The sequence below is a fragment of the Anastrepha obliqua genome, chromosome 1, assembly GCF_027943255.1.
Source record: "Anastrepha obliqua isolate idAnaObli1 chromosome 1, idAnaObli1_1.0, whole genome shotgun sequence".
NCBI classification, from domain to species: Eukaryota; Metazoa; Arthropoda; class Insecta; order Diptera; family Tephritidae; genus Anastrepha; species Anastrepha obliqua.
Window position 1 is genome coordinate 87,173,015 of NC_072892.1, and position 13,293 is coordinate 87,186,307.

The 13,293-nt window shown below is 35.3% G+C and overlaps 1 protein-coding gene across 1 annotated transcript; it reads left to right on the forward strand.

Moving 5' to 3' along the window:
* Positions 1-11,399: 11,399 nt before the first annotated feature.
* Positions 11,400-12,085, forward strand: LOC129252941 (uncharacterized). The gene is made up of 2 exons (XM_054891131.1): positions 11,400-11,589; positions 11,672-12,085. The coding sequence occupies exons 1-2, from the start codon at positions 11,481-11,483 to the stop codon at positions 11,950-11,952; spliced, it is 390 nt and encodes a 129-aa protein (XP_054747106.1). The 5' UTR covers positions 11,400-11,480; the 3' UTR covers positions 11,953-12,085.
* The last annotated feature ends 1,208 nt before the right edge of the window (positions 12,086-13,293 follow it).

The window sequence follows — 13,293 nt, forward strand, 5'->3', positions numbered from 1 at the left end:
CGCTAGGAATACGATTTTTTTCATTCAGTTCTGTATTTTCTTTTCGTCGAATTTTTGGGGGGTCATCTGATTCGAAACATTAAATTTGGACTCATCACTGAATATGACGTTTTTCCAAAAAGAATGTGGCTCATTTATAGCGTTTGACGAAATCCAATTTCTTCTTTCTGTTAATATCTGAATTGTAGTGCTTGCAGCGTGCCACTCTGCTATGTTAATTAGCGATGTGCAGACAATTACGCACAGTTTATGGCCTTACTTTTTTATGCAAAAACTCTAGAACATTTCGGCATAGTATCGCGGCGGCCGCCGTAGCCGAATCGGTTGGTTGGTGAGTACCATTTGGAATTTGGAGATAGACCAATCTCGGTAAAACACCAAAATGCAGAAAACGTTTTTTCTAATAGCGGTCGCCCCTCGGCAGGCAATAACAAACCTCCGAGTGTATTTCTGCCATGAAAAAGCTCCTCATAAAAAATATTTGCCGTTCGGAGTCGGCTTGAAACTGTAGGTCTCTCCATTTGTGGAACAACATCAAGACGCACACCACAAATAGGAGGAGGACCACTGGCAAACACCCAGAAAGGGTGTACGCGCCAATTGTATATATATATATATATCGGGGTTATTTTTGGATTTTGCGGACTGATGCTACTTTGTTGCGTTCCTCTTGTGGAGTTAATATTTTTCGCCTTCCGGCTTGGTGTTCATTAGCTTCCAATTTACCTGTATTAACGTAATTAGCAGTAACACTTTGCACGGTAGACTGCGACTTGTCAATTGTTTTGCCGATTGCGTCCCATTTTATCACTTTCAATCGAAATATTACGCGCAGCTGTTTTGCAGCATTTTGCTACAGCTGGCTGCTTTCCTTGAAACCCTTCAGTCTGAGTTGAAATAACAGGAGTGTCGTTTACGGCAATTCATTGGGAATGTAACATTCTTATAGTGTCCCAAAATAAATGTATTGTCAAAGCAAATATAATATATTGGACAAAGCTAAAATTTTTTACGTACTACGCAGGGTGTACGAATAAATTGCGTGACCACTGTATATTCTGAACATTTAAATTCAAAAAGATTACGACGGGTTGATTTGTATGGAACGAAATTTTCGGACCTTGAAAAAGTATTACATTTGAAATGAGAAAAAAAGAAGCAAGCGTTAGCACTTTATCACACAAAGTAAGCCTAAAAATATGCCACATAATATATAATTTTAAAATTGGATTGTGGAAGCACAATCATTTGGGTAGAAATCCATTATTTTCTCGGTAGATGGCTGTAGTGATCGGTATCGCGTAAAATAGGGATCAAACAATTAAATGATTAACATTTTACCCTAAAAGTATTGTTTTGCTGTTTTTTGTTTATTTCGTCCAGTTGAGAGTTGCAGGATGTTGATAATCGAAGTCAGTCTTTTATAGAGGCGAAAATGCAAGCCAGATCGCTGAAATTCTGAATGATGTTTATGATGCCGATACTAAATATAACAGGCAATTACGTGCAATTTTGGTTTCGTCGATTCCGTTCAGGTATTTTTGATGTTAAAGATGCGCCTCACGCAGGCAAGCCCGAAAATATCTACAAAATCACAGAAATAATCGAAGTGGACTAGCATGTTAGTAGTCGTAGCATCGCAAACTTTTTACGCAAACATAATAGTTTTATTTGTCGCCAAACGAATGTGTAATATTAGACGGTAGGTACGAAATTTGGTTTTGAAATGACACAAAGAAGTGCCGAGACATATAAACTTAGTTTTGGGTAGTAGATTACAGATTTGTGTTCTGTTTTGCTGGATCGGGTGGTTTTCTTAAAATATTTCGATTGAGTCTCAAGCAAACAAACAAAACATATGAATAAATTCATAATAATAATAATGTCATAATAATGACATTCGACGATCATTTTAACGAAAGATCAATTAATTCAGTGTTTGTAGATTTCTGTTGGTGGATTGCAATCGAAAAAATATCATGATTTTCGAGCACAGGCGATGAAAAATATTTGATTAATTCGAAAAAAGAAACACTAAATACAAAAAATTTAAATAGGGAAATTTGGAAGAAATTGGTAAAAAAGTGACCAAAATATTTCTATTCAAAATGAACAATAAAAAAAAAAAAAATTATTGGCGCGTACACTTCTGTTAGGTGTTTGGCCGAGCTCCTCCTCCTATTTGTGGTGTGCGTCTTGATGTTGTTCCACAAATGGAGGGACCTACAGTTTCAAGCCGACTCCGAACGGCAGATATTTTTATGAGGAGCTTTTTCATGGCAGAAATACACTCGGAGGTTTGCCATTGCCTGCCGAGGGACGACCGCTATTAGAAAAATGTTTTTTATTAATTTTGCCTTCACCAAGATTCGAACCAACGACCTCTCTGTGAATTCCGAATGGTAATCACGCACCAAACCATTCGGCTACGGCGTCCGCCTACTAGAATTCATAATTTCAAAAAAGACTACGACTATATACCTATAGATTTAAAAATAATCTATATCGCTTAAGAGTGAATGCAAATTTAAAATAAAATTATTTTGAGAAAATGACTCTGGGTCTCAAAGTTAACAGAGATTCGTAACTCACGACCCAATATTAAGTTTACGTGGCTCGGCAGTGCTATTAAATGAGGAATTCTATAAGTCTAGTGAAATTGGAAAATGATGAACGAAAATCTTATATTAAAATAAGCAAGAGTCTGAGTTCACTAACTTTTGGTGACACAAAGCTTTCATTCTTTCATAATAGTACGATTCCTTCCTAAAATCGATAATTTTTAGAGTGCAAAATAGCGATTTCATGTCAAATGATTCAAGTATTTTGGACATTGTCGCCAATTTTAACAATTTAATTTTTAACAATTGGTTTATTTGTCGACTTAAATATAAAAAGAAGAAACTGAACTGAAGACACTGAATTGTTAGCATTTTTATAAATAAAAAAAAAATGATTTTGAAGTTTTTTTATTCAAAAGAAATTTGTTGATTTCTGAAATATTAAAAAAATTAAAATGTTGAAAAAAACTTCAAGTAAATTTATAAGGTAAATTTATATCGTATCACTCACATTCTGAGTTTTCACCCCACTCCCTTCCGTTTCGTCGGCATCAATTTGAAGATCCTCGCTATCTCGCACATTGCTTAGATTTTTGCTTATCGCTTGTTCGCTCTTCTGTAGCTATTTCAGGCTGAAATTCTTGCCTTTAGGAAATCTTTATTTACTCCGAAAGTCAAGTGGCGATTAAATCTCTTGGTGGGATTGTCTCTAATTTCATCATCGAAATGCTGAATATCTCTTAACGAGATGGCAAAATATATCCGGATCTACTTAATATGGGTGTCAGGGCATAGAGATGTCGCAACCACTATCCTCCCTCTTGGTGTGGAGATTGTACGAACAAACTGCGTGACACAAGCGAACACGGGATGAGTTGATAGTCTAATATGTACCGTTACAAAGAGAATTTTGCTAGAATGGGATGTCTGGCGTTCAAAGGCGCTACTCAATCGGCCAAGGAAAAACGATAGTTGTTTTGATCACAGGCCACTGTCTTCTAGGTCGGCATGGTCAAAGATTGAACGTATCTCATTTTGACTATTGCAGAAGTTGCAAAAATGAGGGAGAGGAAAGCCTATAACAGATATTTTCTTTTACTGTCCCGCGTAGCATGCCACTAGGTTTAGATGCTGTGGCTCATAGTTCTTAATTGATACTGATGACCTTAAGGATATAAGTGTGAGCCAGATCAATGGGTTTACACTTACAACAAAACAGTTTAACGGAGAGTAGCAGGTAAACTGATACTGTGGTATCACAATGGATGGGTAACGGTCTAAGTGGGTTGAAAGACGTGGCAGTCGGTCTCCTACTTACCCACTTTCCGCGTTCTTCGTTTATTTGTGGTTTTCGCTATTATCATATTGCTTCTCTTCATTGTTATGCTATGCTACGTTATTTTGAGATTGAGAGTAAGTAGTCTCTATTTGCATATTTTTTAATTTAAATAAAGAACTTTAATTTGACCACGACTTTTGATTATTTTTTGTACTTCAAGCCGTTTGAATTAGCTGTCAACCAATATTTTAAACAGTAAATAAATCTCGAAGGTACTATACTTTTTCAGAATTGTTTCAGTTCACTTTTTTTTAACACATGGACTAAAAAGTCTCAGGCCTGAAAAAGAAAACACTTTTTGTTTTTGTTGAAAATTAGCTTAATTCATCAACTTAAATTTAATCACGAACAACGCAAAATGGGCCACAGTTTCAACGAAAACCTCCATATTCGAACAAAATTTCTTACCTGCTAGCATTTTTTTCAGGTCTGCGAATAGTAAGTAGTTTCTAGGAGCCAAATCTGGCGAATACGGTGAATGTGATTGTGTGGATTTTTGATGTTTTCTGGTGTTATCGCTTCATTTGGACGTTAAGTTCAGCAAACCATCAACCATCGTTCTATTGTTGTTTCTAATGAAGCAGAGTCATAACGCTTTTCAAGCCATTGTTTCGCTTAAACGGCATTTTCTCCCCATTAGGAAACAGTATAAAAGTAAAACACGAAATTCTTTTCGATCCATTGTTTTGAAAATAATAAAAGTAGCGTCGCTCTTAGCACAATAACTCACGAACGAAATTTCAGCTGTCTTCTTAAGATTAGTACGAACTGAAAAAGAGGTGAATGGAGACTTTTCAGCCTATGTGTTATACTCACGGCTACAAATAAGCCATTTTTCAGGAAAATGTACGACAATGCCCAAAACACTTCAATAACTTGACAAGAAATTGCACAAAAATTATTCTTATATACGGCCGCAACCCAAAACCCCTAAAAACTACAAAAAAAAAAAGAAACTACAAGTCGCTAGCTAGACTAGGTCTAAGGTGTATATTTTTTATATTGCCCTGCAATTCTCTTTGTAAAATTGTTTATATTTGCAACCACAAAAATTGGTTTCCCTTGAATGTATTTCGTTTACAGTTGTGACGTTTTAAATGTTAGCTTGCGACATATAGAAGAGTGTGCTTTGAATCGATCTACCACTTGTGCCGCCACAAAATTGAACAACCATTTTAAAAAGACATTCCATACCACTACATGTGTAAAGCAGCTTGGCAATATGTGCACCCTCATATGAGCATGTCAATGTGTCACATGAAAGTGACACGCTATTCCATGTACTTGTATTCCTTACAGCCCCATCCATACATTTTTGCACCATCCACTTGTGTGCCCTCTGTGCACTTACATAGCAGCCGGTGTAGGGCAATACGATACGCCTTCATCATTTAACTAACATATACAGTACACTAATTTCACACACCTACATATGTTTATATGTATGCTCGTATACTCAAGTGTAAGTACACTCACCTATACCTGACATACATACATATGTATTCGTACTCATTGTGGCAGCCAGACATGCAATCACACAATGACAACGTGTATTTTCTTAATTGCTTTTTGGCAATAACGGGCAATCATTTTGTGCTCTTATTGAGTCTCAATGAGTAAAAAAATACAAAAATAAAAGAATTAAGGGGAAAAATACTACAAGTAAGGCGTGCAAGTATTGTAAATGATTGGAAGCAGTTTTAAGTCACAACAGAAAATGTGTGATACACAGGCATCCAACCGAATAAGAATTCTTACATGTTTGTGTGCATTCGTATCTATGTGAGTGAAATCACTGGTTGATTGGGTGGCTGACTGTTGAATGTGGCATTGGCATATACAGAGCACTCAATTAGCTTTCGAGTACGATTTCAATAACATAAGTACGTATTTTGTACTACCTGAAATTGTTGCTTTTTAGTAGAACTTGTTGAGAGGTAATAATATTTCAGTGGTAAGAAAACCTCTCTCAGTATAGTCGAAAGGTCGTGCACATTAGGGTGACTCAAGTTTTACCATCGTAATGATAACGAGAGCGTATTTACAAATCAAAAAGAAATAATTGGTAGAAAACATATCGCATCCTAGCATATGGAGTGCGGAATAACTGTAGTCTTGCTTTGGATACTAAGTTTATTTAACAATGATAAACTGCGAATATGCAGCTCAAGTGTAAAGTCAGTATTGCTTAACGGAAGTGAAACATGGCTGGTCTCTAACACCATCACACAGAGGCTGCAATCTTTCATCAACAACAGGCTCTCCATCATCTGCCGAATATTCTGGCCGTATACCATCAGAAACGACGCGCTGAGAAGACCAACGCCTAAGGAACACATCCTTTGGCAAATCAAACGGGGACAGTGCGGATGGATATGTTACACGCTTACAAAACCACCAGACAGCATCACGAGAGTGGCATTAGACTGGAATCCGCAAAGGGCCAAAGGTCATGTTCGGCTAAATAATACTTGGAGAAGGTCGATGTTGTGTGAGCTAGCAGATGGGGACATGGGACGGCGCAAAAACAGCAGCCCAGAACCATGTAACGGTGGAAGAGTCTTGTGGAGGCCCTATGCTTCCGAGCGAAGTATACAAGAAACAAAAAAGAAAAACAACGAGCTTTGCAGCTAAGATAACGTACGTCTGCGAGACATACACCTTTTGAGTTTTATTTTCTTCACAATCGCTAAAAGGGAACCTAATTTTTAGTTTAGTCTACAAAGTAGTGATATATAAATCTATAATCTTACCCATTTGGAAATAATAATCTCCCCCAAATAGAAATCTGGGGCACAGCAAAAAAAAAACCAATATCAAAATAATTCAAAAGACGCACTCTAAAATACTTCCAACAATAATAAAAGCAGGCTGGTATATACCAAACGACGTGATCCACAGCGACCTCAATATCGACACAATAGGTGACACAATTAGAAAATACAACATCCAGCATATAGAACGACTAACGAATCAGCAAAATGAACAAACGCGTAAACTACCATAATCAGAGAAAGCTGGAAAACGAAAATTAAAACGATTAACTCCAACAGGACTCACAATATAATATAATAATGATAATAATTATAACCCTTAGAAAATAATATAATGTAGCATAATCTTAAGCAAAATTGAATATTTATCTAGCATTGGTTAGAGAACAAAAAATTCCAATACCACCTTAAAAATATTACCTATTGCTTAAATTTAACAGATTGCAATTTAAAATTTTAGTTTTAACTCACAAAATTTTTTTTAATATTGAAAATAAAGTTTTATTAACTAAATAATTTAACCAAATAAAAAAATTGCAAATGTGTTTTCATTGAAATCGTTCAGGTTAGAGTGTGACAAAGAATTTAAAGGACCTCACGACCTTACTTTGATCGGTGGTATGTTTTGAAAAGTAGACTCTTATGAGTCCAGTTATACCGGCAAACCAGTATAGCTAGTACAGCAAAATATAATTTGTTTTGATCATAAAATGCTTTTTTACAAAAATTTTCATAATGTTTCACTTTGGTCGTACGATTAATCCAAAACTACTAAAAGCATTGGTGCATCCTAAGGAAAAATATTATCAGGTATATTGTACATATGATAACTACAGCTCTTCAAAAATATGAATTATTAACTGAACAGACCTTTTCTACGCCACATAAAAGGAGTCCACTCTAATACGCCAACCTTTATGTGTTGTCAAATACTCGCATGTTTGAATGTGTCAGATACATAAACACATATAGTACGATTTAATTACCGAAACTGTTTTTATTAGCCACTAGAACAGGTGTTTTAAAGTTAATTGAAAACAAGTTAAAGTAAATATCCAGTTTAAAACGTAATATACGTATAAAATACGTAATTTTGGTTACGTATACGACTAGTGGCCTTTATTATCTGAAGATAATTATTTGCATAAGCGATGTTTTTTTTTTCTAATTATATATATGCATGAGTTCAATCAGAAAACTATATATGGAGATACTTGTGCTTTCGGGAAAGTATGAAAAAATGTATCTTGAAATAGAAACTTTTAGAACTCGTTCACTAGTGATATAGTGTCGGGAGAATACAACCCTTGGGGTCCTTAATTACTCTACAGCTTAAACAAAGAACACACTCGAAGTGTAGAAAAGCACTTCACCAAAATGGGGAGCTTAAATGACATATTATATTGCATATGCCCGGACGTTTTAGAAATCAGTTTGATGTGGTGAGAAAAGGTTAATAACAATAGAATCGCATTTACTCTATTAATCGCCTGAGTAGAGTAATTAATTTCGATTTTTGGTCAATTTGAAAAGTAATAAGTACTAAGTTTTTTTGGATTTGTATTGACTTTGCTCTGATATTGAAGTCACTAAAATATATTGTGGTCAGATTTGATGCGACCGACTTTTATGTAAAATGGCTAACAGTATATTTCGGTCCTCTGTAGGTTGCCTTTGCCATTAAGCGTGGATTACAATATTACTATATTAATAATAAATCGATAGCACATCAATATTCTGCCCATAATAAGGTACAAATTCGAAGCTGCAGAATAATTTCGCTTCTTCGTGCAATCGCTATATATCATCATCGCCAAGGAAAAAATGATCGAAAATCAACGAGAATTTGGCGCCAATTCAAACTCATAATCCTTGAATTAAATATATATATATATATATATATATATATGTATATATAATTGGTGCATACACCCTTTTTTTTGATGTTTGGCCGAGCTCCTCCTCTTATTTGTGGTGTGCGTCTTGAGGTTTATTGAGTAAGATTTTTGTTGCTGATTCGCCATGTTATGTTTGCTTTTTACCCCGAAGTAATTAGTTTAAGCAACCTCCGTTTAAATTTGTTCCTGCCTGTATTTATGCAACAAGTCACCCTTTTGTTAATCATATTATTTACCAAGCAGAACACTCCATCTGTCAAAGTAATTATGAAATGATAAATTTGAAGAGTACACTGCGTTCATAGTAAAATCACTGCTCACTGCATCCTATCAAGTACTTCCAAGAAGAGCGACTGCATTACTCACCGAATCATAAGGCTAAATAAATTATCTAAAGGTGTTTAGCCGTATCATACTCATGTACGTTAACAAGCCTTATGAGCTACAGAGCTCAAATAAATAGAAATAAGTATGAGCTCACCCAGAAATTCCAGTTTATTTATTCATTCTTCGGTTCCACCACTCTCTTTAGCGCTAAACATTAGTGAATATATCGTAGTAAATAAATGCATTCAGTTACCACATCCACAAAAATCCTTTGTTTTTGGCTAAAATGTTGGGTATTTTACTAATAAGTTTATTGTTAAGTTAGTATACTACATTGTGAAATTGATATTGATGAAAATATTAATGACTTGAATAGCATACTTATAAATGTGGCAACGTTAGCTGTACCACAGCAATACAATATGACCTCAAGCCTAAAGTCAATTACTAGTAGCTAATTGAATTAAAAAGCTGGTAGACGATAAGCGATGTCAGGAATGCGAAGCACATCGCTCACTTGTTTCCGCATGTAATTAAAAGTTCCAACACAAATTAATTAATTTTTCCAACACAAAAATTAAATACAGCAAAATAAAACTGATATGAAGAATCTCTCTCCAAATTCTACTCAGAAAAATCCCCTTCAAGAGAAAATCAAGCGCCCTGTAGACACGAAAATGCCAATAACAAATACGCACGCACAGTTTCCATGGATATTAACGACACAGCTCGAACCAAAGATTGTTTGAGACCCTTCAAATTTCTGTGAGGTCTTCAACAGGCCATGTTCTCCAATTCTGATCACAAATTATAGTCCAATGGAATCAGATTTGAACTTCCAGAAGGCCAATCTTCTTCGGCTATAAACCTAGTAATATTGCTTTTTAGCCACTGCTGGGTGGTTTTTGCCTTATGACCTGGAAGAACCAACACTCTCCATTGAAGAGAGTACTGCTCAATTGCTTCAACTCTCCTTCTAAGATATCTTTCTGGTACACTTTAGCCCGGTCTTAACTGATTTTTCGCAGAAACGAAGAGATGTAATGAAGAGTGTCCTGCACTCGTCTCCAAACCATTATGGAGGTTGAACCGTTGGAACAACATTTTTTGTGTCTCTAGAAGTTTTAGCACAAATTTTGCCATTTTGCTTATTATAAACTTCTTCAATAGAGAAAATTTTCTCATCTGTGAAGATAGTACTCGTATTTTCATAACCATTGGCCGCGGGCCATCGAAGAAGCTGCTTGCATCTGTCGACTCCAATTATCTCCAAGCGCTCTGTCAAAAGATGACCAGATGACCGACGGAAGGTTTTCGTGTGTAGATCTCTAATTAGTCTTGACATGGATCTGGTCGATACATTTATTTCTCTGGACGTGATTTTCTGCTTTCTAACGGGATTTCTGCGAATTTTTCCTCGAACGGCTTTTATGACTGCATTGGTTCGAACTACGTGGGGACAACCACTTCTTTTTCTGTCTGTCACTTCAGACGTTTGGAAAAAACGATTGCTCGTGCGGTAAACAAACATTCTCGAAATATTTCAGCAATTCGTAAATGTCACTTGCACTTTTACCACACTTTTGCAATGCAATCACTGCAATGCGATTTTCTTTAGTTTCCCACTCCATTGTTAACAAAAACATTTGCCACGAAACTGAATACAGTTTATGAGTAGACAATACAAACGAACAAAAGAAAGAATAACGGAACTTTTTTCTGCGAATTTGATCTCTCCGTATGCCTTGTAAAATTTGTCACAGAATTTATGGCGGCCGCCGTGGCCGAATTGTTTGGTGCGTGAGTACCATTCGGAATTCAGAGAGAGAACGCCGGTTCGAATCTGGGTGAAAGATCAAAAAATTAAGAAAAAGTTTTTTCTAATAGCGGTCGACCCTCGGCAGGCAGTGGCAAACCTCCGAGTGTATTTCTGCCATGAAAACGTTGTTATTGAAAATGGTAAATCGATTAATAACTATGACCCCCTGCCCATAAGGTTAATTTTCAAAAAGGATAAAATGTGAAATCTCTATTATAAATAAAGCGAAACTATTTAAATTTGGTAGAAATGATGAACTCAAAAAATTAATAAGCGCAAGTAAAATTTTGAAAAATCGACAATGCCATGCCCATTTTTGGATATATGCATGTATGCAATGGCTTAAATTTAAATTTACTGATATGGTGTCGCAAGGCAAGGCAAGTTTTGAATATACTGAATCTGATTTGTAAAAAAAAAAGCTTTTTGTGTTTCGTTTCTTACTTTGGAATGTCACTTCCAATTAAATGCAACAATGCATTCAATAATTTAAAAATGCAATAAACATTTATAATAATAAACAACATTTTAGTTACAAAATTAAAAAAAAAAATTGAGAAATTTCTTCATCTTGAAGGGAAACTGATAAGAGGAAATTTATTTGCCATTTTCTGTTCTAACGTTGAAATTAAGAGCAGAGTTGCACAGCTATTTAAAGGTCTCACTACAGTTCAAGTAATTGCATACTCGTACAAGCAGCGGTGAGCATTTGTAGATAAATTTTTAAAGCAAAGTTGAAGTTAATTAAGCGAACGTTGTAAAATGAAAATAAGAATAAGTTTTTTTGTTTTGGCAACATTGAGTATTTTGCCTACTTTGGCTGATTCAACTACTGAAAACCCTGTGATAACTATTGGAAATCCCACCGAAAGTTAATAACTATGCTTGCATTAAAAGGACGTAGTTATTATAATAATTTCTAATTTAATATTTTTATAAATACATTTTTGCAGCCCACAGTCCGAGACAGGGAAGTGAAGAACGAAAACAAGAAGAGAGAGAACTACGTGAAAAATTTGAGAAGGGGGAAAGAAAATATTATGATAAGCGCATTGCAAATCTAGAAAAAAATATCCAAAATATGCTTGCTAACATTTACTTATCTGGGTTTAAAAAAATGGAGCTTGATGTCGCCCTAGCTTTACTAAGAAAAGCTGCCACAAGTAAAGATACCGATGTCAAAAAATTTGCCTATAAAGAAGCATTTGACATAAGCATCCGTGCCCTGCCTTAGCAATTAAGTGAACTGACTATTTGGGCTTTTCTTCAAATTAGCAGCAAAGTAATATATGTTCCAAACACCGTAATGGTACATTAATTTATATTTGACAATAGCCAGTCAAATATATAACATATTTAATATTTAATTAGATTTTTAGTTGATATCTCTGTAATAACTTTTATTGTGAATTTAACGAAATTATTTGTGCACGACATTGCAAATGTGAGTATTGGAGTTTAGTTTTGGAAAATAACAGGGTGAACGATATCAAGTGTTACCTATTCAAAACACTTCGTATAATCGCTTTTTTCAGCGCATCCATACTGGCATATTTTTTAGTCTTCACAGAAGCTTTATGAGACGGTGCCGAGTCCTGTGGGAACGTCCAATGTCTACGACCGAAATGTTTGCGTATCCACGGCTCTGAAGCAGCTTTTCCCGATAATAAGTCGCATTCACTTTGACACCAGGCTCGATAAAAACGATTGGAGAGCGTCCAGCTGCTCAATTGGGAAATATTTTTCATCAGAAAACACAATGTTAGGAAATTCGCCACGTTCGTGCAAGCGCAACAACTCCTTTGCTCTTTCGCACCGAACTTTGTTTTGCTGGGGGGAAAGATCGTGTGCCTTTTGGAACTTGTAAGCCTTGACCTTGAGCTCATTTTTAGCACACTTTTATTAGGTCAGGTTGTATGTATGTATGTATGTATGTATGTATGTATGTATGTATGTATGTATGTATGTATGTAACGGAATCTTTGAGCTTAATTTTCACTGACTTCTAAAAATCTGATCGACTTGAAATTTTGCATACCTATCAAGGACCGATGACAATGCAATAATTTGATAAAAGTTTTGCATTATCCTTATTAGGATTGCCAGGATTAATATTTTTTTTTTTACTGTGGGCAAAAAGTAAGGTGAATTTTGTTGTAAAATGAAAAATCTTTATTTATTCTTGTAAATCAGTTTCTCAGGCTCCCTCCACGAAATAAGTTCTTCATCCCGATTACTTCTTTATCACGGCCGACAACTGCATAGCTTTAGACTCACAGTCGATAAGAAAGGAATTAAATATAACACGAATATATCGAATCATTTATTCACTGACTGCAATGATAACAATAATTTTCATTCATAATAAAAAAAATACTTTAAAGAAACTAAAAAATACGCTTTTTTGCTAATCGAACTAAAAAGTAGAAAATAAAAAATAGTTTAAAAAAACTAAAAAACTAAACTATTTTTTATTCAATATGCGTCGAATGCTGATTTGCGATATTTTCAGTTCTTTGGCCATTTTTCTTCTACTTCGACGTGGATTTCGTTCAAGTCGAGCCTTCACTTTCCG